Below are 27,065 nucleotides of genomic sequence, written 5' to 3' on the forward strand. Positions count from 1 at the left end.
ACACAAAGCGCACTTACAATCAGCAAGAGGCTAGTGGTATGGATTATGAGTTTCACAATGTATCAAATACAACATTCCCTCATTCAATCTAAATAATTTAAACTAATATCCAAGATTGACTTGAGAAGATAAAGAACCATGCAATAAGCTTCAAAGATTGAATAGAAACACCATAACTTCAATGTTTTATTAATCCACAAGCCAAAGAACAACAATTCTTCAAGTCCTGCTCTTATCACTCTTGAACTCTATCTCTAATATCTAATCTCTCTCTTGCTTACTAATTTTCCAATCAAAAACCCCTTTTAACTTTTTACAAATGAAATGAGTGGAGTTTATATAATACTCCCAAATACAATGAAGGGCCGAGATCGAATGGAGATCAAGGGCCGCCGAGATTGTGCCACCTAAACCATAATTAGGGTTTGATACAGTGTTCCATGGGCGTTGGGGACGGGGGGACGGGGGGACGAGGGGGACACGTTTCCGGGACGGGGGGACCAAGGGCCTAAATTTGGGGACGGCGGGGGGACGGCGGCGGGGGGGGTGGCGGGGTGGTGGTGCTCATATATATACATATAGTACTTGAAAAACTAGTTTTGAAAAGATGTATAACAGTATAACAGTATAAGAATTAGATTTCAAATGAAACTATAGGAAATACCAAGATTACTTAGATTAGTGATACGTAACTAATTGCTAAAAGTAAATAAAATTTGACAAATGAAATTGTCAAATTGGAGATTTCTCATTTCTATCATATGAATATCGAAAAAGGAAAACGAAAAATATGAATATTTGATGCCATTGCAAAGTCTATAATAATAAAGATGATTACATGATTCATCATTACAATGAGTAGCCAAATACAAATACGTGTAGCAATAGCATTACAAAAGAGACGAGTCAAATACAAAATGACAAAACTGAAAAGTGAAAACTCAAACTGTAGCTAATGGAGGCCTCTAATCATTTGCGAACTCCTCCTCACTGGAACTGCTAGACTCCTGAGGATCAAGGTCCCTCAAGCTCACACCAACTAGCCCTGCATCTGAAGTGGTAGGATCATCCTCATCAATCTGTGAAGGCTCCTCTGGCTCTACATCCCATCGTGCCGCTGGACTCTCCTTGTACACGAGTGTCTTGCGGTCAATGAGACGCAAAGCACTGTGTACAGCCACAAGCTTCTCTGCTCTCTTAGAGGTAAGTCTGTTCCTCTTAAGAGAGTGGATGAAGCTATATGTAGACCAGTTCCTCTCAGCAGCTGAAGAACTGGAAACCTGGGATAGCAGACGGATGGCTAGAGTGGTGGTCAAAGATTTCGAGCCATGACAAGTCCACCACAAAAGTGGGTCCTCCTGTGCCATAGTGTCTATATCCATCTTTGCCGCATCTGAATAACCTCTAAGAGTGGCAAATCTTCCCCACTCAGTGCGCATTGTGCCGGCATCTCTGGAATCAAACATCTTCTCTATGCACCTAAAGAAACCCGCCTTCACCTCATCATCCTCAATCGGTGTCATTCTACCCGGTCTAGCCTTGTACCACTTAGGATTCAAGGCAAAGGCAGCCATATGCAAAGGAGTGTTCAACTTGTCCCATCTACTCTGAATGATAGGCCGGATTTGCTCATTGTAGAATGCTAGAGAGGGGTCCTTCACTCGCACAGCAGCCCTCATCTGGTCAAGCATAGAGTCAATGCACTCATACACCTCTCCAAGGTTAGGTGCATCCCCATCCCCATATCTGATCACCTGGAATACTGGAGAAATGATGGAGACAATGTATTTCGCATCAGTCCAAAACACATCACTCTTCACTATCTCCTTCACCCTTCTCCCCTGCTCTGTCTTGGCCTCAGCCCACCTATTCCACTCATTAGTCATAACCATGAGTTGCAATGCCTCTTGCAACTCAATCATTCTCTCCAAGAGAATGAAATAGGATGCATATCTAGTCTCAACTGGTTTCAAGAACTCCTTCTTCGCGAAGGTCCTGAAGAGTGCATGTGAAGTGTGGTGGTTGCAGATAAACATCTGCACATCTCTCGCATTGGTGACCACTCCTCTAATCCAGTCAATCTTCCCCATGTCCTTGAGTGCATTGTTCATGGCATGCACACAACATGGGGTCCACCAAATGTGTCTATAGGCTGCCTCAACGAGTCTCCCTGCTGCTCTACACACATAGGCTGCATCTGTCACTACTTGGACCACATTTTGTGGCCCAACCTCCTCAATAGCCTCCCTGAGGACCTGAAACTAGAAATCAGCATCTTTACGATGCCCTGTACAATCAACTGCTCTAAGGAAGTATGGGCCCTCTGCACATGTGACCATGACGTTGATGAGTGGACGATGGCTAATGTTCGTCCACCCATCCATAACTATGCTGCACCCCGATGCCGCCCAACATGCCTTCATCTTCTCCATCACAATATTGATCTTGGAATAGCTTTTATCCAAGATCGAGGTCCTCATTTTCGTCTCCCCTGGTGGCACATAAGATGGTCCTCCCTTGGCCACCATATCCATCATCTTCCTATAATAAGGAGACCGTGTAACATGAAATGGAATGCCATTGGCAAAGAAGAAATTGCCAATGGATTCATCTATCTCATCTCTCAGCTGCACGTTAAACATATCAGCAATGGGGTTGCTCTGTGGTGTATGCAACTTACGTTTCCCAGCCCTGGCAGCAGTAGAAGTGGAAGTAGATGGAGATCCAAACATCATTCCTCCCGCCTACGAAGCATGAGAAGTATGTGGCACTGGCACATTCTGGTTGTCGTGAAGTGATGCCCTAGCAGACAAAGTAGTAGGCATTGAAATATTTGTGTCATCTGGAACCCCCCAAAGCCTATTAAACTCAATTCTGTACTGTATATTTTTGGGTTCCTCCAAAAACTTACAATGTTTCACGCCTTTTCCTCTCCAAAACAGAAAGTGTGCATTCACCCTGCTAATGCTACCGAACCATTCTCTGTCACAAATATTGCACTTCCACTTCCTTGTTCCCCCACTTGAATGTGATGCAGTGCCTTGTACTGATATTTGTGAAGCAAACTGTTTTAGAGGAGACTTAGGATCAAAATGACCCCTAGCATATGGTGCCAACAACTCTGAAGAGCAACCTGTACTAGCTGGTGCACTTGCCATAGAACTAGATTGGGCTCCAGGATCAGCCCCATGGTCACCCCCCTCATTTTCAGGTTCATATTCTGAATCATTCTCACTATGAGAATGGATTTCCATGTCATCTTCACTCGTGCCTTGGGAGCTCATTGTGAAATTGACACTGCATTTCACAAAATAAAAATAAAAATAAAATCAACCTTGTTTAACAATATATTTTTAAATTTTTTTCCTATTCATCTCAAAATGAGATTTGATGTTGAATCTTGAGGGCAAAATGATGAATCATTTTGCCCTCAAGATTCAACATCAAATCTCATTTTGAGTCTTGAGATGAATAGGGAAAAAAAAACCAAAAATGACATAGAACAATGAAAATCAGAAAGTAAAACAAAAAAAAAACAAGAAGAAGTTGAAAAACCCTACCTTGTGCTTGAAAAATCTCTCCAAAATGTAGAAGAATCTTCTTCTTCCTCTTCTTCTTGCTTCTTCTAGCTCCTATCACGCTTGCAGTCACTTTTCTCACCCCTTCAATCAATCTTCTTCAAGTATTTCCTCCTCTTCAAGTTGCTGGAAAAAAAATCAGTTTTCCAAAATGAGAGTGAAATCCAAAATAAACATGCTTTTGTGTTGTTTTGGGGGGTAGGGTGGGGCCCACGTCCAATTAGGGTTACCCCATAACCCCCCCCAAAAGGCACATGTTATAAAAAAACTTTAAAAAATAAAAAAACTATCTTTTTTCGCGTGGGAACGCGGGAGACGCCTGGGCGTCTCCCCGTCCCTCGAGAGACGCCTGGACGTCTCTTGAGGGACGGGGAGACGTGGGGGCGTCTCCACGTCCCGGCGGCGTTTGGGTGGCAGTGGCAGGACGGCGGGGGACGTCACGTCCCCGTCCCCCCATCCCCGAGACGTCTCTGACGAGGGGACGCGCCCAAAAAGGGGGGGGATGCGTCCCCGTGGAACACTGGTTTGATACAAATGAAACCCTATCTAGATAAACATCATTATAGAAACAACCAATGGGAAAATAGCATGTGTTAACATAGAAATCAAGGAAGCATCCCCCAATGGGAAAATGAACTGCCAAGTAGGATCATAACAAATTGTCTTCTAGAATCTTGTTTCCTTTCTCTCATTCCCTTCTAGCATATTCAATGAATCCGGTCACTATGCCTTCCATCTCTGTCATCGGGATCTTAGGTAGAGACTTCAACTGTTCTTCCATGTGCATGACCTCATCGAGAGCTTTGACGATGGCATTCTCCCATTCAGGTTCGTGTTCTTCAGTCTTGTTGGCTAATACCACGAACTCAAGCATATCATCCAATTGTCCTTTGGTGATCATTCCATCAATCCCATGGAAGATAACTCTTATTCTTTCCTCCAACTCTCTAGCTTCTATAATCATCCTAGGATCAATTTTCCTTTCCAAAACAATTTGTGCTACTTCCACTGTCTTATCATGAATACGATGTATATCATCTGAACTTGGCTACATCTGTTTCCAATCTCCTCAAAAATGATCTTCTTTGTGCGAAGTAGACTACTCCATTGTAGAAAGTTGGGTGTAGATCCTTCTCTTCTTATCTTCTCTCTTGATAAAACTTCTCTAGGTGTTTTCCTTATTACTTTAAGTACTGGAATGATGACATCTCTAGCATGAGCAAATGCTTCAAAGGCTTCTATGAGAACATGAGTTCTCCCAAGAACTTTTATGACTGTGTCGAGTGTCTTCATTATGTCCTTCATGAACTTGTTAACACTAGTATATGAATCCTCTATCCATGTATCCATCAATTGTGCCAAATTCCTCATCTTCTCCATATGATCCATTGATTCCAGAGGAAGCAAGGGTGGTGGTGCAGTTGTTGGACTTTGATACCTCAATGGTTGTTGAAATTGCTGGACATAGTTCCTCCACGCACTTATCTCCTTTTCTAATCTTCTATTCTTTTCTATTTCAGCTCTCAACATGTCATTAACTGCCTTCAATGAATCAGTTGCATCACCTATAGCTTGCTCGAAGGTGAGTGGACCCAAATCAATAGTCTCCATATCATACTCATCTGTTGTGATCTCACCTTCATACTTATCAATCTTTGGAGTAACTATTTGCAACTTCCTTGATCGTGAATCATCTCTAATCACCTTGGACATCTTTGTAGCTTTCTTTTTCTCGGTGACCTCTCAAGTGCAGCTCAGAAGGCTCTATGTTGTATGTTGGTTCTTCGTCCACTACTATTACTTCTTGGGCTAGTCTTTCCTTTAGCCATTCAAGAATACAGGATCTTCTTTCTCGAATCTGTGTTTCTTCATGCATTTGCTCATCTCTAGGTGGTGAGGTAGTCTCATCATTATCTTCTTCTTCACCTCCTTCGATCTCTCGAGTGTGATGAGTGAGATCTTCTTGTCCCTGTGATGACTTCTCTTTGCCTTTATCATTGTGAACTGTGGATTCCATTGATTCATTAACTCCTTGACTCAACTCCTTCTCTACCCTTTGTTCTTCATGTCTTTCTCACTGATTCAACTCTGCTTCATGCCTGGAAGAAGAATGACTTGAATTTGATTTATGCTTCTTCCTTGAAGACTCTTTTTCTCCACAACCTTCCTTTCTCTTTGATCCTCTTGAGTGAGATGGTTGAGGTGCACTCCCACTTGCGCTCACTTCATCCTCGCCATTTGCTTTTTCTTCTAAGTGGAATGTCAGTTCAATATTCTGCTCTTCAACTTCTGGGGTTGTATGTCTATCCATATGCGAGTGTATTCTAAAATTGGTTTCATCAATTCCTTCAAATCAACAACCTCCATACCAACCCATTTGAATTTGATCTCTTTGTTTTCTATGGCGTAGGCTACTTGGAGATATTTGCCACTATCTTGAACTTGATCAGCAACATGAAACAACTTGCATTTCCTGATGAAATCGAGAGGTGGCCTAGAATACATCTTCTTCACCTCTACATCATCTTGAACATTCATCCAATAATCTTATAACTACCACTGGTGTCCATATTTCTTTCCCAAAGCTTCTTTTACATTATCATATGGATTGAAGCAATCCCTAGGCGTGAAGGGCTTGAGTGAATGGAGTGCCAACTTTCTCTCAACATCCTCAGCTACATGAATGGAAGGGCATACCTCAATAGAGTCTCCAATTGTAATCGGAAAGAAACACTAGTTCCATGCTTATGCCTATATGCCTTGACATATGCCACCAATTGTCTCACCACTTCGAGTAACACCACTCTATTTGTTGGGTAGCGTGGCAACATGTAGGAAGGAGGACATCCTTGAGCTCTGATATAGGTGAATTTCGGGAACTTGATGAACCATGCACCATGTTGTTCTACCAATGCTTGTGCTTCTGGAGAGAGTCTTTGCTGCAATCGACCTTGAAGCATCATCGTGATATGCATAGTGAATTCATCATTCACTCTCCTATAGTGTTGTTCTGGTGGATGATTAAGCTACGGATAACACTCATGCACCTTTATCGCTTTGGGTCTCCTTCCGACTACGCCCGTGTACATAAGTCCTGGATACTCACAATTTCTTGCAAGGGAGTATATGACGAAGGAGCTCATATAGAATGTTCTAGTGCGTATCAGCCTCCTTAATTGTAGATCTATTTTGTTGCTGATGAGTCTCGCCCAATTGATTGCATCCTTGCCATGAGTGAGTCTCTATGAAATAGAACATCCAGTCCTCGAAATATGAAGCCTCGGGTGCACCAACCAATCTATGGAGTAGGGTGATGAAGTCCACCCTATGTAGACCATGTCCTTAGGCTCAGGTAGATGAAATGTTTCACTGATTGTTGTCTCCGAGAGATATGCAAGCATTGTTCCATCCTTCGCCAAAATTCTTGAGGTAGAGTCATAATGTTGAGCACATTCCACAATTAGCTCGTAGCATTGCACAGCGGGGGGAAAGCCAGCTGCATTTATGATCCCAATTTCAATCATTTTCTTGGTTGTAGCAGTAGGTTCACTTGTGTGCGATGGGTGTTGGAACTTCCTGGTGTCGAGCTTCCTGAGATTGGTGACTCCTATTTTGCTCCAATGGGAAGTGATCCTACTTTTGAATGCCCCACTCTTCAAGTCTTCCTTGATGAGTGCATGACGGGAAATAGTTTTGTTCGGTTTAACAACTGCCATCTTCCACCTATGAGAGATATGTAAGTTAGGGTAGTGGTGAAATATTGATGCAATGAAGCCTATTCACTTAATAAGCTAGCTATGGAATTAATCCAAGTCAAACTTGCATCTTAATAATTGTAACATTAATTGCTAGATAAGGCTGATTTACTTCTTTAGATGAATTAGGGAGGCCTAATTTTGCCTTTACATAATCACTTTCAGACCTAAATCAGACCTGCTCATGACTTTATCAGTTTAAATGATGCACTTACTTCTGATTTGAATTCAAAATATGATCAATGATATGACCGCTAATGTCCAAAGATTTGCTGTCTTTCAAATTCACCTTAATTCCTTGCTATTGAAAGATGAAATTCACCCTTGAATGTGCTGAAATTCGCCCTTGTAATGATGAAGTCGCTGCTCCTTTGGGGTGAATTCTGCTGGTGTTGGAAATAAGCCACACCCGGACCGACGATGGACTGGTCCAAGAGGGGCCAGTAGCTCAGTGGTAGAGCATTCCAGCAGCATATGGAAGGTCCTAGGTTCGAGTCCTAGCTGGTCCATGTCTCAACATTGTATCAGAGCCAGGTCCAGGCTAGGAGCCCCAAGCACACGAGAGGTGTGGCTTAAGGGGGGGTGTTGGTGTTGGAAATAAGCCACACCCGGACCGACGATGGACTGGTCCAAGAGGGGCCAGTAGCTCAGTGGTAGAGCATTCCAGCAGCATATGGAAGGTTCGAGTCCTAGCTGGTCCATGTCTCAACAAATTCGCTGTTGATGATGATGAAATTGCTATCTTGCTGCTGAAGTTCGCTAATTAGAGAGATGAATTCGATTTGATTGATATTTGAAATGGATGTTTGCTCTCCCTCTTACAGGAGATTGGGGAAGGGTTGTGTCTTTTCCCATATAAGCCAACTTGGTTAAATTAAATTAAAGCAACAAAACTCTCAAGTTAGCCAACTGACTTCTCTTTTATTTAAATTTTGAATTAGTTTAGAGGACGCCAAACAATGTTTGACTAGTGCATTAAGATATTAAGAAAATTCGCTCATCTCCTTTGAATCTTGAACTTCGCTCATATACATTCATTCTTGAAGTTCGCTCATATGTCTTAAGTTGTGAAGTTCACTCATGTATCTCAAATTTTGAAGCTCGCTCATCTAGCTTGATTTGAGAAGTTCGCTCTTGTAGCTTGAGACATGAAGTTCACTCATGAATGTTCATTCTTGAAGTTCGCTCATGTAGGGTCAAACATGAAGTTCGCTCATATAGCTTAAGTTGTGAAGTTCGCTCATGTAGCTGGATCCTTGAAGTTCACTCTTATACTTCATTTTGTGAAATTCTCTCATATAGTCCATTTTATGAAATTTGCTCATATACCTTGATCTTTGAAGTTCGCTCATGTGTCTTCATTCTTGAAGTTCGCTTCTCTTACCAAGCACATGCAGTTAGATCCATCACATGAAGCATCACTTGAACTTCGCCTTTTGATCTTGCTCTTGAAACCACTCTTTCCTTAGCTTGTGAAATCCACTTCTATGTTGCTAAAGGTGAAATTCGCTCATCTACCTCAAATTGTGAAGTTCGCTCATCTCCTCCAACTTGTGAAGTTCGCTCATCTCCCCTTGAAATCCACTTCTATGTTGCTAAAGGTGAAATTCGCTCATCTCCCCTTGAAATCCACTTCTATGTTGCTAAAGGTGAAATTCGCTCATCTACCTCAACTTGTGAAGTTCACTCATCTCCTCCAACTTGTGAAGTTCGCTCATCTCCCCTTAAACATGAAGTTCGCTTGTCTTTCTAAATTCGAAATCATTCTCTTCTAATCATGTTGAGGCATCAAATCAACTTCAAGGAAATGATCTTTTTTGTTGTAGGTAAATGAAACAAATTTTCTCTCCTAGGCCTAATCATGAAGTTCGCTCTTCTCCTTGAATTTATGAAGTTTGCTCACTCATGCTCAAACATGAAGTTCGCTCATATCTTTCACTTTGTGAAGTGCGCTCATGAAGGGCTTGGAGATGAAGTGCATTTCCATCCTTTTGTTGCATATTGATTCAATCCGTGGACTATCTCATTCAAATGCTCAAACTCATATTCACACATATACTCAAACAAGGCACTCAAGGGAAATTCGCTCTCCTACCTCTTGACATGGAGCTCGCTCATCTAACCTAATTCTTGAAGTTCGCTCACCTCTAGCCAAACTTGAAGTGCGCTCACTTAAGCTTGAACATGAAGTTAAGGTTTTGGGGGACTTTGAGAATGAAGTGAATTGAAATTGAATATTTCGTATTTGCTCATCACCTTGTTTCATTCTCTCCCTTCAAACTTGCAAGATAAAGTTTCTTGAAACAACCTCGGTTGAGCTCATGATTGATTCACATGACATCTAGACCCTATGAACTTACACATTTAACCTGCGAGAGGGAGAGACTAGACTAAGAGGCTAGGACTTGAAAAAAAAGAGGGGTCCCCATCTTGATGGGGCGATGTGTGAAATGGTCACAACACTTTGGAAATTTCCTCACATGAAGTTAAGGTTTAGGGGGACTTTGAGAATGAAGTGAATTGAAATTGAATATTTCGTATTTGCTCATCACCTTGTTTCATCCTCTCCCTTCAAACTTGCAAGATAAAGTTTCTTGAAACAACCTTGGTTGAGCTCATGATTGACTCACATGACATCTAGACCCTATGAACTTACGCATTTAACCTGTGAGAGGGAGAGACTAGACTAAGAGGCTAGGACTTGAAAAAAAAGAGGGGTCCCCATCTTGATGGGGCGATGTGTGAAATGGTCACAACACTTTGGAAATTTCCTCATTCCTCATCTCAACCTAGGAATTCCTAACTTAATTTACCCATTTCTAACCTAACAAAACATCACCTGCCTTAAGAACTAGGAGACGAAACTACTGTCGAGCTATGTCGAACTAACCTAAGCAAAAGATCTATGTTTAACAAGCAACAAGTGGGGGTCCCCATTTGCAATTGGGCAATGTGTGAAAAAGTCACAACAGTTACATCTGGCAAACTCCCATATAGTGGCCCTTTAGCGTACAACTACTAGCACTCCCTCCCATCGCACAACAACATAGCATATGGTCAATTTTTCTTTCCACCATGCAGCAACCTCTCTGGCGACATCTTGTTTAGGTCGTACGCCTAAGCCATTCCTTCCAGTGGCATAACATATGGCATGAGGGGTTGTGTTTGGCATTACATTGGACAAGGAATAGCATACAACATATTTTTCTCCATATCATACAGCAGCTTGTTCTTCACCTCATACGACCTCCTTCTCGACTACCAATCACTTCCAACCCTATTTTTTCCCTTATCTAGCAATAGGTGTTTTGCTCCACAATCAGCAACATCCTTTCTTCAAAGCACGACATCAATTACCCTAATCTTCTTACATTGTACAACCCCTCACACAGTCATGTAGTTATTGTAGCCATTTTTAAATTGGTATGGGCAATTTAAGCAATTCAATGGGCACATTTCATAGAAGCCATGTGTAGCAACAAAGGAAAATGAGCAATGAATCGTTAGAAACCAAGAATTGTATCAAGGATAAATGGCAAAGGGAAGGACAAAGACAATACAATGGAATCCATATCCTAGGAAAGCCTCAAAGTACCATATGTTGGATATGGTGGCTAAACAACACAAATGATCACCTATTGAGACACTTGCACTCCAACATGCATAAGTGGACAAGGGTGCTCAACTTCCCTTCTTCAACTCTTAGGAATTCAAGCCTCAACTGAAATCCATGGCTGCCAATCATAATTGGCACACACAAATCCGCACTTTGACTATATGGTTTGCTCATTCACAATCTCCTTTCAGCCAACCAATTTCACTGAGTTTTTGTTGTACCATCTACAAGAACAACTAAGTGCAAACCTGTTGGAAAGATCATACTAGAACAAAAGAAAGCTTCTCTTCATCGATTATGCAGACATAATTTAACTCAGCAAGAAAACGACAATAAATGGAGTGCAAGAAATCGAGGGCTTCATAAGCATCTATTAGAGACTGCAAAATGGAAGTGTCTAAATGGATCTGATCAAATGTCGATTGACAAGGGCTAGTCATGCATCGGATTGCTGGATGGTGGATTACATGATTCGCCTCAGTGTGGGCAAAATTTACAATTGGGCACCGCTTCTATCAAAAATATTGAGGGAGTTCTTATCCCTTAAGCACAAGGCATTCTACATGACCTAGCACACTATGGCCTTATTTTTGGAAGCTCTCTTCCCTCAACTTCCTGTTGATAAATGGGGCAAATTTCAAGAAAAGGAAGCATAAGGATACGTAAAGCGAGGGCGACGACAATAATGAGGATGACTATGAGCCCATCGAGTTGTCATTATCCATATCAGGCACTACACCAAGGGACATTCATTTGGCCAAAATTTTGTCTATAGCCACAAAAGCTCAATTCCCACTCCCATCACATATCTCTCTAGTTGAGGCTAATCCTATTAACAATACCATTTTCCTCAATTCCAATCGTCGTGCCAAACTAACTTGCCTATTGAACATGAGCCCTCTAAACAAAGAGAGCCCTAAAAGCCGCCTTCAGCCACCTAGTAGCTACCCCTAGACCTCACTGCTAAAGGGGGAGGATTCCAGTGGCTTGAAGGGGATTATCATTGAATCTCTAAACTGGATCAAGCGGATCCTTTGGGTACCATTCAGAGGTTCATACAGGATTCGAAAACAATGGCCATTGTTGTAGAGGAAGTAGCAAATATTTCTAGATGGTTGGATTGTGCTCATTCTCCTCTAGTGTCGCAAGAGGACCAACACATCTTGGCATTCATGAAGGAAGGTGTGAGGTAGAGTTTAAGAGCATATTCGTTTCCAAAGGATAGCCAGAGATAGAACTTCCTAAGATGACAGCAACATGGCATCCAGCCACGCGAACCTTTGGAGGGAGGAATGGCCAAGTGATTACAGCCTTATTTGACATGGAGACCACATTCCGGGAGATATTCCACAAGCTAAAGCACCAAATAGTTTCCAATACTTTTACTAAAAAACCAAAAAGATGAAGCTATACGAATGTCAAAAAAGGTATGTGCTAAAACAGAAGAGATTATTCAAAGGTTTTAGGAGCAACTGGCTCAGTAATCACATCTTACAAAAATTCAACAAGTGAAAGTAGCAACCAAAGATGTAGAATTAGCTGAGAAAGATTGCCAGCTAGCAGAGAACGATAAGGACCTTGTAAAGACTGAGCATTGTGGCTGAGGCAGTACAAATGGTGAAGGCTACGAGAAAAAGGAAACTGTTAGCAGCTCATCATCCCAAGCTACACGCATAGGAGGTTTATAGGCTACGATAGATCAACCCTCAAACGTCCACTCCTTCATCCTCAATCTATCCAACCCTAGAAAACATTCTCTCACCCACCCTCTCAGGAGCTCAATAGATACTTAGTTATGATGTTTTGCTTCCCAATTTTATTTGTCAATAATCTGGAAGATGACTTTCTTTTTTTTGGGTGGGGGGGCTGATGTAGTCAGCAAATTATGTAATTAGTTGATGGCTAATCGACAAAGTTAGTTTTCAATGGTAAAACACCTGACAGTTGCCAATGGTTGGTATTTCTCAACAATCCTAGGCCATCTTATAAATACTTTTGTTGGAAACATGATTGGGGACCGCAGTTGTGCAATTTCTGTATTATATTGTAATATCCGATGAATGAATAAATTGACAGATCTTTGTAAAATTACTGTTGTAATTTAGTATTGGTCTCTGCTTATCATACTGTTTACTCTGCATTAATCATCCCAGTAGCATTAGGCAGTGAACAGTGAACACAGAAATCTCATTCATTGATTCATCTAATGACTATGTTTAACCAAACTACTGCTTTCAGAAACAAGTGGTTTGTTTCTAATCTGCCTTTTTTTCTCTGTACTTCCTTTGCCCCCCAATACAGCTTTGGAAGTGCCTGCTGTCAATGTGACATTCACCTGGCTGGCAGCCTGATTTTAAGGATGTTAAACCCTTTGGAATGCTAGCATTTACTGGGGTTGACATATATATATGTGTGTGTATATATATATATATTCTGGCCTTTCTACTTGTAATCTTTTCTTCCTAAATCCCTCCATTTTATCATACTCTTGCTGCAGAAGGGTAACAAAGCAGTTGGTAATGTTGATGAGATTCTTACCAATTATCTGAGTTTTTCCTTTCCTTGCATAGGCTCTTTGGAATTTATCTTTCACTCAATTGTCTGTTTTGTTGCAAGTGTGACGGTAAACTAATGCTCAAAAGAAAAGATAATCACACATCTCCTTCTATGGCATTTCCTTCCTCTTTGACTGCTCAGGCTTCTTGTGATCCTGCTGAAGAAACTGATCTAGAGAAGGCTGTGTGTGATGAACTCTGGTTAAATGGCCATGCTCATGGAAGATCCAACAGCCATATGGGATATTCTCATGATATATGGATTTTTCCCATTCTATTCTCCCCCACAATCCCCAATTTCAAAAACTATCCTGTCTAGAAGGGATTTTGACAGACCCATGTTGAAAAAAAAAATTCGCCATAATCCAGCGCCTTTGCCTGTTTGGTGGACTCTAACTGTTGCTAAGTATTTTCTAATGGGAATTATAACCATCTGAAGTTAGGAATCTTTCTAACCACTTGAAAGAAGAGGAATTCAAACTCAAACACAAATTGTATTTTGGATACCCTCACTTATATTTATATCCGGAGGCCATAGATTTCACGAACAAACCAGATTTTTTCAGGAAGAAGGGTCAGGCTAGAGAGTAGAGTTTTTCTTCTATGTCCTCATCTATAGAGAACTGAATCTTGAGTTGGTTCTCAATTTGAAGGTAACATCTATTCTCCTTAGTGGGAATGAAAAGTCGAGAATCATTTTATATCTACGATGGTGGACACACAGATCTGGTTAGAATGATTAGATATGACATATTGATGATTAGAGACTGTGAGCAGCCCATGGCATCCTCAGGAGGTGCAGGATTGAACCCCACTCAGTCCTTGGCTGTAGACAGAGACCTTGCCAGTCGAATCAGTTGGTAGGCACTTGTTGAGGAATGTTAGTAGTGCTAGGCTTAGCAAGATACATTGCATACTAACCCCTATTTCTCTTCATTTTTTTGCCATATATCACCATGGAACAGAAACAGATCCTATACCACAAACAATTGACAGTACAACTAAAAGACACATTCAAACAAGCAGGTACACAGCCATATAAGTCCAATGCATCTCCCAAACTTAATTTGTCTAATCTGACCAAATTAAGAATTTAAGACACTAGAATATCTACACTACCCTCACAGATTAGACAAGTATTATCAAGTTCTAATAATTGTATCAAGTGAAGAACTCCCTTAAAATAAAATATGTTTTCATGAGAATGCCATTTCACCTCTCTGAAGATGCAGTAAGCTGCGAGTACCTTAAATTACACTATCCTACAAATATTAATCACCTTATATACTTCCCCTAATTCAGGAATGATGTAAAATAAAAGTATATTGATGTTTTTCCCAAGAAAACTGAATTAGTACACATAGTTTTACCAAATAAGGCAAGAGAAAATATGAATGAGCTCACGTATCCTAAATGGTTGCAAGCTTATGTTATGTGCCTCCGCCAAATAAAACTTGCCAGAACTAGAGCCTGACTTGATCTTATATGAAGAGATACCAAATATGGACTGAACTTGAAATTACACGAGAATGATACTTATACAAGCATTAATTAAGACACATCAATATAATAAGAGAATTTGCCAGTACGGAACACATATCGCAAAAGTGAATAATCCTAAGGTCTGCTTAAATGATTCTAACCTCTAGAACATCATCATATTGCTCCAACTTTTCAATCATTGGTTGAGATTCCACCCCAAATATGTGGCCTGCATGGTCCTGTTTCAAGGAAATGAGAAAGTTAATTATTTTACTAATTAACTGAACCATAAGTTCATCATAGTAGGCACATAATGAAAAGATACTAAGCTGAAAATAACTTATCTGATGAAAATTCTTTCCTACCTTTCTCTAAAATAATGGGTTTAGGTACTAGTGTGATTATTTTCCAGAAAAATATCACATCCAGATTCCTACTTCGTTTATAGAACTACCATGCCCAATAAGAAACTTTAGACATGATCAAGGGAAACAAATTATTGACCACTGAAAGCATAAGTAATCATGTCTCTAAACATAACATTTTTCAATTTTGTTGTTACTTCAAATAACCTTCATTTACAACCACTGTCAATCAAAAATCTTCTATTACTATTACCTGTGAAGATTATACTAGTAAACATCTAGAAAAAACTGTGAGTACTCACAGCCTGGACTGGTCAGCAATCCAACTGAATTGGATCACCAAATTTTTTGCAGACTCCGGCATGAATCCCAAGGCATGAGAAAGATGTGATTTTGACAGAAATTGTTATTTAATTCCCCAATTTGGCACGAAATTAAGAAACCAGCAATTTTCTCTTTTTTATAAATTTTTCAGCAAATTTAAATATCCCAGTAATCTCCAATTTGATGCCAAATAATTGAAAAAACAAATAATTATGTTTTGGTTTACTGAGTCAATACCAAGAGAGATTTTTCATTTTTTGTTGTTCAAATAACTTTCATTTAAATGCACTGTCAATCACTTTTCTCTATCACTATAACCTATAAGGATGAATGCGTCATTACATGATTAGCAGGGTGCTTTAGTTCCATCAAGCATTAAACTCAGAATAATCTAGGTCTGATTGCCTATATGTCAAAGACGGAAATTTATTTCCCATAAAAGTAAGCAAAAAATGGGAATTGGGAATACCCTTTCTATTGCATCATAACCTAAATTCTCTTTTAAGAATATCAACATAGACAAAAAATGTACATGTCAGTTGTTGAAACAAAAGAGCACTTCCCATCTATATTAAATCCCCTGCTTCAAACACCTTTTTTTTTCAAATTACAGGAAGTCATAATAGAAACTAAAGACCATATGTGGCTTATGGGAGCCCATAATGAAGCAATGATATCTTATTACCAAGCCAACTTTTCAATGGAAAATAAATTAAGATATATGTAACTCCAACATTACCAGGTAACCACTAAGAAGAAACAAATATATTACTCAAGGCAAATCTAATTATACATACCACACCAAGGAAATGTGCAATAAGAATATCCCAGTCAAACTGATATAATGTTGGAAACATATGTTCAATGACACCATTGTCCACCTGCAAAAGGAAATTTTTATGTATAATTAGGCCCAATATTGTGTATCTAGAAGCAGTCATCAATTTTGCAAAAAAATAATAAAAATAAATAAAATCAATTTCTCTAAATTAAAACATGAATTGTTGGACGAAATTAAAAAAGACAATGAATTTTTTTAAAAGCCTGATTAAAAAAAGGGAACCACGATATTGATGTAGAATAAACACACTTACAGTATGAATGTCCTTAACATTAAATGATGGATATGGATAAGCTTTGTGAAAGTGGTTTGGAAATAAAATCAATTTCTCTAAATTAAAACATGAATTGTTGGACGAAATTAAAAAAGACCATGAATTTTTTTAAATGCCTGATTAAAAAAAGGGAACCACGATATTGATGTAGAATAAACACACTTACAGTATGAAGGTCCTTAACATTAAATGATGGATACGGATAAGCTTTGTGAAAGTGGTTTGGAAATACTTGTAACCATGTATCATCACCCATCATAATCACACGTCTTCCATTCTTAATTAGCTGCAAAATTCATGAAAACAGTTGTTGCTACTATCACCATTTCATCTATATTTTGAGAGAGTACTGTGGATCGGCTCAACAAAAATAATCTTAGTAGATTAAATTTAAAACTTGCAGTCTCACTAAAGGTTCTCATGTCATCCTTTTTTTGCAGTATTCACAAACCTGATGTATCAAATTATCTTCAGTGATGGCTGGAGCTCCAAAGCTATTTCCGACATCAATAAAAGTTGGCAGTCCGCCAGTTGTTAATCCCTGAAATAATTTCAAAATGAAGCAATATTATGTTAGCAAACAAATAGATTATTTTTCCATGGTCACATTTCTGGTAAAATATGAAATTTACAAGGATAATTCCAAGTTTTATTCAGTCATAAAATGACTATCAAATTTACACAGTCCCAAATAGCTTAAAAACATCAACCAAAAAAAGCATCTAGGGAAGCAAGCAATAACCTCATCAATTGTATTATGTATACAAAGTATTAAAGTATACAGTGACACTGTCATCTGTCATTTCCTTGAAAAGCAAGATGCAAGGCAGCCTTGCATGAAAATGGTTCACCATTTCACCCATGAGAGCTTAATGATTTTGAGCGGGACCAGGATATGTATGTGAAAATCACAATTAATAGATTCCTTAAGTTGTAGACTCTGTGTTTTGGGACGAAGGCTCAGATATTAGCCTTTTTGCCTTCATCACATGAGATTGACCATGTAAGTTTAATGATCAAATGATTTAGCTCTTATCCTTTTTGGTACACTATAAGTTACATTTCTTTCAACCAAAAAAATGAAAAAAAAAACTGAAATAGACAGGTTCACTCACTCCACCTAAATAGGTTGATAAGTCAATCCATGCCCCTAGCATTGATAAAGCATTCCAATCGTAGTATATACTATTGTGGTTATTAAAATCTTGTTTTGATTTAACTGCACTCCAATAAAACCTCATATTTTTCATTATTGGTAAAACGATGACTTCTAAATCCATGTTCTAACTTAAATTCATGTGTGGACTATAATAATTTAGCATGCAGCCCCCAAAGGTCAGCTCAGTTGGTTTGGCGGGCCACTCGAAGTGCACAGCATGCAGTTTGATTGGAGCTCAAATCTCAACTAATATGTGAGAGCACTGTAGGGAAACTGTCTCCTTGCCTGAGGAGTTAGAAGGAGATCTTGCCCTCCTGACCCAGATGCTGTTAAGGATTAAGCTCACTGAGCATGTCCAGGCCACTGAGGCCTCTCGATTCCCCCCAGTTATCCAAAAGACAATTCGTGTGTCATATTTTAGTGGTAATTTTACACACAATAAACCCATAAGGAAAACAGCTCCACGTTGATTGTTTCCTAAATTAACATTTCTAAAGAACTTTCCCTGCAAGCATCTCCCCCAATCACAACCCAAAATATCATGTTTTTGATATGATGTGTTAATCAACAAAAAAAAACTTCCAGAGACTCCAAGATGTGATCAATTACAATCAAAATGCAATTGTTCCTTGGTCCCACTCAAAATGGCTTTTCACGTTTTCAGTAATTTTCAAATGTCATTTTGTTCAATTACTTGATCGTCCACCTTTAGTGCTAAAAGTGGGCATGCTTCCCCAAATCTTAAAAAAACTATACAAGAAAAGCTCCAAAGAGGAACCAACTTTAATAGTAAAATAAACTGACTTCCCGATGCCTTTAAAACAAACTATAGAAGAGTGCCTCCAAAGAGGAGAGCATAAGGAGACATCACATAAAATCATCACTCAACTTTCTCTTCCTGAAGAACTTTCACATTTAACACTGCCTGAAAATTAGCTGGGATGCTGCACACTTAGACTAAGAGACAGAATATTCCTGTCACTCGATTAAAGCACATGCACCCTCATGAGATTCTTCATCTGATCTCAGAATGAGCAAACAGTGGTTAAGACACTTTCCACATTTTAAAAATAAACAGACTCCAAGGACATTATTCTTCCATCCTAAACAACAACTTTCTCTATGTAAACACGATTTAGAAGACTGAAAAGATAATTGAATAAATTATGTTTTGCGTAGAAAATAACATACAGTTAAAATGAACTCAGTTAAGTTGGATGTGGGCAAGTCAAGTAAAAATAGTAAGCAAATCTTGTTTGTGACCTTATTTTTGTGTAAGGAAATATTTATAGATATTATTTACCACCTTCAAGCGTTGTAGACTAGTAGTTGGAGGATCAGCAATGGCCTTGAAAATCTTTGCAGACGACCCTTCTTCTAAAGCTAGCTTCTGAAGCACTTGCAATTTGTCCATCCATGGCTTGACCTCTGGAAGAACATTTGGAGAGCATCTCGGATCCTGTAAGATATTCCTAGAACAATCAACCTATTCTGCCATCAAAACTGACATGGCATCCTAACTATAGTTTGCAGTTATAAATCCCACGGGTGAGCTTTCTCTATTTATAGATTGGTGAACACATAGAAAGAACATAATAATCGTTTATTAGAGAATGTGAAATAAGGACCTCCATCACAGTACCAAAAACATCAATAATGAGAAGCATACCTTTGAAAAAACTGCTGGGTGCAACAAAGTCGAACCTGCATGTAAAGTTAAGAAGTGTCATAAACAATGACTAAGAAACTGTATCTGAAATGAAACACACCATTTCCGACATTTAGCTTTGGCTGGAAAATGAAATTAGCTAAGGCACCAGGTTTCCAACATTGAAAGTGTCAGCAATCTTGCTGGATGTCAATCATCCTACATACAATGTTATGATATTGTTATTAGTTAAAAGATGTATGTCAGAGATAAATAATAATAAAGCCTATCAAGCCATTATTGGTGCATTTTGACAACCACAGGACAGCTGTATACATTTTTCTTGTAAGATGAAAAAGATAATTAGTGTTTTGAATGTTAAATGTCAATATATCACATCCCATGAGTTATTTTCCTGTTGAAATTGCAAAGATATAGTCACAAGGAAAACATCTGCTGATTGAAACTTGGAAGTGAACACCAAAGTTTTTCTCAATAGAATACTGTAAAAGAAGAGGAAGTTTGATTGGCAAGAAGAGGATTTTATTTGCATGTACACTCATTTTTTGGGAAAAGATTGACAGTTGACTCCTATGGGATGTCTGAAAAGTAAGATCCTTTTATTTATTACAAACTTGTCTTACTCCTCTTATTTGCTTCCCTCATTTTCAAATTTACAACAATGGCTAGTAGGGATCAAGATACCTTTTCCATTGCAGTAGTAATGTTAACAAGAAGGGGAATTCAAGGGATTGAGCAAACTAAAACTACATGAAAATTGTCTAGAAGAGTACCCGTGCAAGGGGAAATGACCATTTCAAGAAAATAGCAGATAAGGGAGCAGATCATAGCTCCACTCATTAGGAAAAATTGCCAGTTGTAAAGAAACAAGAATAAGGTGGAGAAAAACTACCTCCGCCCATAATGACCTAGCATTATTGCAATGGTATGACTGTTTATTTTTTTATTTTGATTGACAATTAGCTTTTCTATGAACCTTTTACCAAACAGTAATTTTTAAATAGAAGCTCGAATAAAATTATTATTCCAAAAATTTTACCTTCCTGAAATGTATATTGAATTTAAGGTAATATCAAATAGTTTTTCAAGAAAAAAAGACTTTACATGGTAAACACATTATACACGAAGAATCAAAATAATGAACACATTTTGGTGTGACTACACCCTGAAGTGATGAAGAGATCACGGTATCGTTAGGTGATGTAACTTGAGAATTGAATGTCAGAAGAGTGCTTAGTTGCAGAGCTCTCGTGGTATCTAGCACACTAACTGTTATAATTGGACTTTAAAGTGATGCAAAGTTGAGAATTGAATGTGAAGCAAATTCAGTTATTCAGAGAGTTCAAAAGGGTTCTAGTGCACTAATTCCAGTATGATTGCACACAAAAGTAGTGTAGATTGCAAAGTGAATAAGAGAAAAACAACGTGCAAAAACACTGGTTCGAATCCACCCTGTAGCATAACTTGAAATTTATAGGGGTCTAATGTGATCGAGTGCGTGAGTGCCAATATAATCATACCCTGCACTTGCAGAGATGGAGTTCAAATATCAACAGTGATTTGCAGGGTTAAAAGGGGCTCCAATGCATTGATGCCTATGATCACACCCTAAAGTGGTGTAACTTGAGAAGTAAATGTGAGGAGAACAGCTAATTCCAGAGTCGTGATTAGATCAGGTGCACTAATACCAATATGATTGCACCCCAAATTACTAACATCGGATTTGAATGAAAGAATGAGCTACAGTTAACGTGTGTACCGGGATGCTCCCTTGTATCCTGAAGTGATGTAACTTCGTAATTGAATGATGAAGAAGCTATAACTGAATTCTGTCTTGAAATTTTTTGAGCATGAGCATGCTAGAAGGATAGCACCTAGAAAAGGTGTACCTTCAGAAATGAATGCAAGCAAAAGCTATAGTTCTATGATGAATATGCAAGATGAATTCGGTATTTTGAAATAATTTGTAACAGAGGTTTCTAGTGTGGCCACGCCATGAAGTGGTGTAGCTTCAGAGTCGAATGTCAGTAAAATCTAAAGATAAATTGTATTGCTTAATACGATGTGTGTGCTGGTCTGCTCACACCCCGGACTACCGTATCATCAGCGTTGAATACAAGTATTATGTTTTATGGATGAGTAAGTTTGATTGTGCACGATCTCACTTGTGGTCCAATAAAGACCTCTGCCATTCGATAAGGAAGCATACTATGCCACAGATATATAAAATTAAAAATAGATGAGCCTATAAAAGTCCAAAGGAGGATGTGACTCCAGATTGGTGGACATACTTGATTCACAAAGAGCACGCCAAGATTCAATCCCCTGAAAGCACTAAGTGGGGGACAACATTAAGAGAGAAACCCCATCTATTTGGCTGAACAGACACTCCTAGACATTCGCACTAATCCAAAGGAGACTGATAATAACTCCACTACACACCAACAAGTTGCTTGTTCTCCAGTGAGGGAAAAATATAATCAGAATTATGGATATTTAATTGATTTATCTCTGGGAAAATAAAAATGAGAGATCTTAAGAGCTACCTTAGAGCTTATAAAACAATGGGGAAGAGACTACTTGTGGTTGCACCGGATTCAGTTTGCTTATTTCTAATGAAATAATAATATTTTTAATAAAATTAAAAAGGAAACGAGAGATCTGAAAACATACCTTAATGCGTCTAGAACAATAAGGACAACTTTATCCACAGCAGGATTTGTCCAACACGCCTTTTCAACTCTACAACTTTTTGACTCATTCGATTCCCTTTTACTCTTCTGATCTTCATCAAAAAACTTATTACTACAATTTTGTTGAGAAACTCTGCGTAAGCAAGGTGACTTTTCAATGTCTGAGCAATGACTGAAAGCAGAGAGCTCCGTACGAGTCAACAAAAAACCCCTTGCAAAGAAATAAATGGCGACCGCGTGGAGGAATAGAATGTACAGAGAGAGACAAATGAAGGTTTTCTTCACTGATTTTTTATTCTCCATTTTTAGACTTCAAAATTTTGAGCCTTCGTTCTTCTTTTTTCGTTTCTACTTCGTTCGCACTGTGAGTATGAAGAGTATTTGCAGAGAAGTTTCTTGCTATTGCAAATCAGCTAGAGCCATCCAAGTCATTTTGTCGAACATTTGGCAAAAACGGTTATTGCTTTGAATAAGTCGAGGGCTTTCACTAACTCCTTTCCCATGCAACGATGAGTCGATTAAGTGGAGGAAATGTGAAGTCGGGAAGGGAAATCCGGAGGGTTAGGAAGCGAGGAATGGAATATTGTAAGGGTGTTTAGATTGAAGTCAAGAAATTAATTAATCTAAGGGATCAAAAAACAAAATTAATCTATTTTCAAGCTCTTTTTCATGTTGGTTTTTCTATTATGGGTTTTGAGTAAGAAACTCGTTGTTTTGTGAAGCTTCGTCTCTTCAAAAAGTTCATTACCTTTAATTCATTCTCAAATTGACTACGAATATCCTCATATGCCGCACACTCCTTGATGAAATGTCATTATGTTTCTACTACACTCTTGCTGCAGAAAATGCATGTCCTTTCTTCCCATTCTTCTTTGGGCAGCTTCCACCTACTAATTTCTCATCTCAAATGATGAGATCCAGTCCTCAACTGAGCAATTAAAATTTGGCCTTTCCGCTAATTGTTGATCTCAAATAAACTTTTTTGTCATGATCTCAAGTATGATTAAATTCTTTAATATAGTATGCTTTCTTTCTGCCTAACTGTTTTGTCCACATGGCACTCTTGAATTTTTCTAATACCCAATTTTTTTATCTCTTCTTGAGTGTTGGGACAGTCATTCATATTTAGGTCCCACTTGTTGTTTTGTTTCTTCCATGTTTCCTTTCTACGACATAGCTCCTCTTCAACAATCACTTTGGGCCAGCAGTGTTTATCCATACTTTCAATCTTTTTTAGGTAGCATAACAATCGAATTAACACTAAGGCCTCAATAGGGAACATACCAACTTCCGCTAAAAGAATCTCATAAGGTATCATTGATTTCACTTTGAGGCTACTAGTGATTAGATGTTTTTGAATTCTTTATATTTGTCACCATTTGTGCTTTGACATGATCCCCCAAACTTCACACCCATAGAGGATAACTAGTACCACTAATAAACCAAAAAGAATTTTCTTAGTTTTCCAATCCCACAACTCAGCTTTCCTACATCTCTTCTGAAGAAGGTATAAGGCTCTCCATCCTCCTTGGATCCCCTTTGATCTACATGTCTCCCAGCTAAGCCTATTGTGAAAATCAATTCCTAAGTATTTGTACTCCATCACTACTTCCAAGGGGCTGCCCTCAAAGATGAAATTAGCCTGTTGCTTCTTCCTTTTCAACGAAAAAATCATGACTTTGGTTTTGCTAGTATTCACTTGCATCCCAACCTCTTGACAAAAGAGCTCAAGAGCCTTCAGATGTTCACACAAACCCTATGTTGATTTTGCAATAAGAATAAGGTCGTTCGCATATAGAAGTAACTTTACCATGTATTATGCTAGTTGGATCCCTTCTCCATTTGTATTGTTTAACCATTCTTCAAGTTTATCAATATATAAACCAAACAATGTGGGAGACAAAGGACACCCCTGTTTGACCTCGATGTCGCCACCAAAGAATTCAAACATACCCTCTTTAGTTTTGATTTTGGCTCTAACCCACTCATAAATTTTGTGGATAACGGGTCTAAACTCTTCTGGAACCTCTAATTCTCCCATCATATGCCAAAGCTTATCCCTAAGGACAGTGTCAAAAGCTTTTTTGAAATCAACAAAGCAACAAAAGGCCTCTCCCCCTTGGTTGTCCCAAAAAAATTTAATGAAGTGTCTTAGAGTGATGCAGTGATCCACGATAGAGTATTTAGGTCGGAAGCCAGCTTAAACTCTTACCCTTTTTCCCTTTATTTCTACCCATTTACTGATTCTACGCTCTATCATGCTCCCAAAGAGATTCCCAAAAAGAGAGTTGACCATGATAGTACGATAATTAGAAGGGTTATTGAGGTCTTCGCTTTTGTGAAGAGGAATAACTACACTAGTTGTCCATTCAACTGAAAACATGTTTTGGGTGACTCCATTAAATATCTTCTTGATATGCAGAGCTAGGAGATCAACTCCCCACTTTAAAAATTATGCCTGTAAACCATTAATGTCTTGTGCTTTACCACTTGCCAGATTATTTATACCTTGTTTGATGTCTTTTAATGAGAAGAGCTCAATAGAAGTTTTAATTGTGGGTGGATTACTTTTCTCATTTGTTCGTTCGTATAAGAGCTTTGCATATTCTAACCACTAGGCATCCGTGATAGTGTTTTCAATTTGTTTTCTCTTTAGTTGTAGCTCCTTCCAAAACCCTTTGGGGTTGTGTTTCCCCAAATCAATTAATTCTTCCCTCCTTGAAGTTACATATCTTTCTTTTTTTTATTTATATTATCTTGTTTTCCCTACTTGAATCCTTCCCTCTAAGGGATTTTTTAGTAGCCTTGCACTCTTCGTCATACCAAGGGTTAGTTGGAAAGGTATTTGAAATTTTCTTCATAGATTTAGTTCTCTTACACAACTTCAAAGCTTTGTGTATCAAAGGGATCAACATGCTACTACCAACATATTATTTTTCTCTTTTGTTATTGTTGGTGTAAATAATTATTCATCTTGGATATTATTACACTTTACTTAAGTTTACTTAGGAAATGCATTTCATAGTAGTTTGGGTATGAGACACTTGGGTGTTTGTGCTACATTGGGATAGTGTGTGTAGGAGAATTTCCACCTTTTATGGTGTGATCTTGTTGTTACACTCCACATTCAGTGGGTGATCCACCTCATGTGGAATATTATATTGTTTCTCCCACCTACCCACACCTATTTCCTACCCACCCTTGTTTCTTATTGAGCCACATGTCATGTTTGTGTGCTCACATATCCCTAGCCTTGCCTATATAAGCAGGCTCATCTACTTTGTTTGTACGGGCAATCAATCTATATCTTGTAATGATTTAGTTGATCATATTTTGCATCTTGATAGAATACAATTTATTCCTATCATCTATTTTGTCTCTCTTATTTGTGCTTTCCATTGCCTCTTGATCTTGGCAAAATCTCACAATTACCCTTGCATTCCACACTGTTTTTTGCCAATTGTAGGTGCTCTTCCAAAGCAACATTAAAGAGCTCATGATTTTCTTGATTTATAAGGATTTTACCTTGTTTCACATCCTTCTTGTGATATTGTTTTTGTTCTTCTTGTAGGCCCTTAGCATTTATGCCAAGGTTAATAAAAATAGGCATATGATCAGAGTTCAACTCTATGGGACAATTCTCAATGTTGAAGTTCAACAACCTGGAAATAGAACTCTGAGAGCATATTACATAGTCTGCCACACTTTTCCCATTGTAAGTCTTGCAAGTAACGTTGTTGGATCTTGGCCAATTCTTCATGCCATTGCATATAACCATATCATTGAGCTACAAAGGCCTAGCAACTCTACCTCAAAGTGTGAAACACTCCCATTCTTGTCCTGCGAAGTCCTTTTCCAAAGGTGATCCTCATTTCTCCTAGCCATAAAGAGATGATGTCTTCTCCTACACTGTTGTTCAGCTGAATAGATTGATTGTTCATTGTCCTTGCATTAAATCCTCCAATTAAGATAATTTTCCCTACGTTGCTATAAGCTGAAATATCTTTTTTTAATGCAGCATAAGGGTCTTCATTATCCAAACTTCTCTTCTTGTAGAATTTTGAACTTTTTGGGGCAAATTAACAAGCAGCCACCCAAATAGTGTCCTCCATGTATGTTATTTTCAGCCATATAAACTATTTATTTGGGTCCTCTTTCTCCAGTTTTATAATATCACGCCATTTTTCCTTTATTAGGATTGTTATCCCTTCATGCCCTTTACCTATTTTCGTCTCTTCATTCCACGTGGAGATTTTAATGTATCCTTCAATGTCTGGAACCCTGCATTCATCATGTTCATGTGTTCCCTTAAGAAGAAAAATAATGTATTTTCCCTCTGTTATGGGCCCCAAGCCCCGTCCTCTTCTCCAAGGGTAACCTCTACAATTCCAACTTACCGTGTTTATATACTCCCGGGGGGCCCAATCCCTATTTCTTGTGTGTCCATCGCTCACTGATTTGAGCTTTCCCATTTTTCAACCATGCCCATTTTTCTGCTTCTCTAGTTGATTTCACTTTCTCCCACTCTCTTCTTGTTGTGCAAAAGTCAGTCTTCATCTAAATAAATATAAGTATCTCTAAGCATCCCCCTATTTTTTAGGATCATGGATTTGTCTGCCAAACTTCTCAGAGTAACTCTCACATGTCTATCCTTTCCTTCTCCTATTTTCTTTCCAAACCTATTTGCTTGTTTTATACAATCTGTCCACTTCATCTTGTCCTTGAGAAAATCCTTTGCTAGAATATTTGTTCTT

At 38.7% G+C, this 27,065-nt stretch overlaps 1 protein-coding gene and 1 non-coding gene across 5 annotated transcripts in view; one reads left to right on the forward strand and one right to left on the reverse strand.

Moving 5' to 3' along the window:
* Positions 1–23,078, reverse strand: part of LOC131074124 (uncharacterized) — a 106,483-nt gene extending 83,405 nt beyond the window's left edge. Inside the window, exons 1-7 of one of the 4 annotated variants that reach the window (XM_059219613.1) lie at positions 23,060–23,078; positions 19,619–19,653; positions 19,256–19,408; positions 17,242–17,331; positions 16,957–17,076; positions 16,473–16,556; positions 15,148–15,225 (exon numbers count right to left, since the gene is read on the reverse strand). In XM_059219613.1, the coding sequence (XP_059075596.1) occupies positions 15,148–15,225; positions 16,473–16,556; positions 16,957–17,076; positions 17,242–17,331; positions 19,256–19,363 (480 nt within the window). In that variant the 5' untranslated portion in view covers positions 19,364–19,408; positions 19,619–19,653; positions 23,060–23,078. Of the gene's footprint in view, positions 1–15,147; positions 15,226–16,472; positions 16,557–16,956; positions 17,077–17,241; positions 17,332–19,255; positions 19,422–19,618; positions 19,654–22,291; positions 22,863–23,059 lie in introns of those variants that run through there. The other 3 variants (XM_058010683.2, XM_059219612.1, XM_059219614.1) reach the window with 3 other exon arrangements.
* TRNAA-AGC (transfer RNA alanine (anticodon AGC)) lies at positions 7,771–7,842 on the forward strand. Its single transcript has one exon. It is a non-coding gene; the product is annotated as a tRNA-Ala (tRNA).
* Positions 23,079–27,065: the final 3,987 nt, after the last annotated feature.

Source organism: Cryptomeria japonica, chromosome 4 (assembly GCF_030272615.1).
Source record: "Cryptomeria japonica chromosome 4, Sugi_1.0, whole genome shotgun sequence".
Classification (NCBI taxonomy): Eukaryota; Viridiplantae; Streptophyta; class Pinopsida; order Cupressales; family Cupressaceae; genus Cryptomeria; species Cryptomeria japonica.